The 1,268-nt window shown below is 59.8% G+C and overlaps 1 protein-coding gene across 1 annotated transcript in view; it reads right to left on the bottom strand.

The window, feature by feature from the left end:
• Positions 1-1,054, bottom strand: part of CHD5 (chromodomain helicase DNA binding protein 5) — a 30,620-nt gene extending 29,566 nt beyond the window's left edge. The window contains exons 1-2 of the mRNA XM_009323225.1: positions 1,039-1,054; positions 281-411 (exon numbers count right to left, since the gene is read on the bottom strand). Of these exons, the coding sequence (XP_009321500.1) occupies positions 281-411; positions 1,039-1,054 (147 nt within the window). The remainder of the gene's footprint in view (positions 1-280; positions 412-1,038) is intronic.
• Between the last annotated feature and the right edge of the window lie 214 nt (positions 1,055-1,268).

Genomic DNA, 1,268 nt, shown 5'->3' with positions numbered 1-1,268 from the left:
AGTGGCCACTTCTCCCCCACAGCGTCTCTCCAGAGACCACTCGTAGGGCAGATTTCCACCCCAGAGCATCCGAGCTGGACAAGAACTGCTCTTGCCCCGGCTCTGGGTCACCTCCCCGGGCCAGGAGAGCACCTGCTCAGCGAGGGAACGCCCCGATAACGCCCCCCCTTTCCATCCACAGACACCCAAGAGGTGCTTGCCAGCAGCACCCTGAGCAGCCTGCCTCTGCACCACAGCTGAGAGGAGACCCCCAGCCCGGCATGAGAGCATGCAGCATTACCTCCTTCTTCCTCCTCTTGATTTTGGCAGCCTTGCTATCTTTCAGCTTCTTGGACTTCTTTTTTTTCTGCACAGCAACTTGCTCTTCTGCGAAAAACTCATCCAGTCCTTCCAGCACCCCATCATCTTCTTCTGGGGACAAAAGGGACAGCTCACGCGGATGGATTGCACAGGCACACAGGACAGCGCGTTTGTGTTCATCCCTCTCAGAGGAGCACACCCGAGCGGCAGCATCAGGCCGCGAGACACGGAGCCCCGCAGCCTCTCCTGGAGGGGGATCTGCTGCTGCCCCTGGAGGGAGCCCCGGCAGAGTCGTGCCCAGGAGCACCTGCCCCGGCACTTCTCGTGCCCAGCTCCTCGCTGCCGCTCGCACACCAACACCCGAGGTTTTGGCAGTCTGCATTTCGCTCTTGGGAGACAGGCGCTCTTGGGAGACAGCCCCCCGCGCTGCCTGCTCTTACCAATCTGGGTCCATAGGTAATTAGAGAGCACTAGGCTTTTACCTTTCGGATCTCCAAATAGAGCCCATTAAAACTGATTCAATGGAAGGTGAACGAGGGAGAGGAAGGCCTCGCATAGAAGATGGGTGCCACGGCTCACGGGAGCTTGTTCTGCTGTGGCTCCACGTTCAGGGAGCGCCACGGGCACCCAGCCAGGCTGCGCGCGCCAGCTCAGGGACCCCGGCCCCGGGCAGAGGCACCAACCCAACACACGCTTTCACCTTCCCGTCGTCGTTACCTCCCCAAACCCAGCACTCACCAGCGGCTCCCAGCATCCTGTCCAGTCTTTCTTTAAGGCCTACGTCAGTATTTTTATTTTTAATTTCTGAGCTCATACAGTAATAACACTCCAGAGTGGTAGGGACATAGCTCTTGTCCGACTTCAAGCCGTTCAGGTTGAGGCTCCACCGAATTCATCGGGAAGGGCGGGAGCCGGGTAGTGCCGGGAGCCCACCCCCGCTGGGACCAGCCCACCCCCGCTGGGACCAG

Source organism: Pygoscelis adeliae, unplaced genomic scaffold (assembly GCF_000699105.1).
Source record: "Pygoscelis adeliae isolate BGI_AS28 unplaced genomic scaffold, ASM69910v1 Scaffold515, whole genome shotgun sequence".
Taxonomy (NCBI): Eukaryota; Metazoa; Chordata; class Aves; order Sphenisciformes; family Spheniscidae; genus Pygoscelis; species Pygoscelis adeliae.
This window is presented reverse-complemented; position numbering and strand designations above follow the sequence as displayed.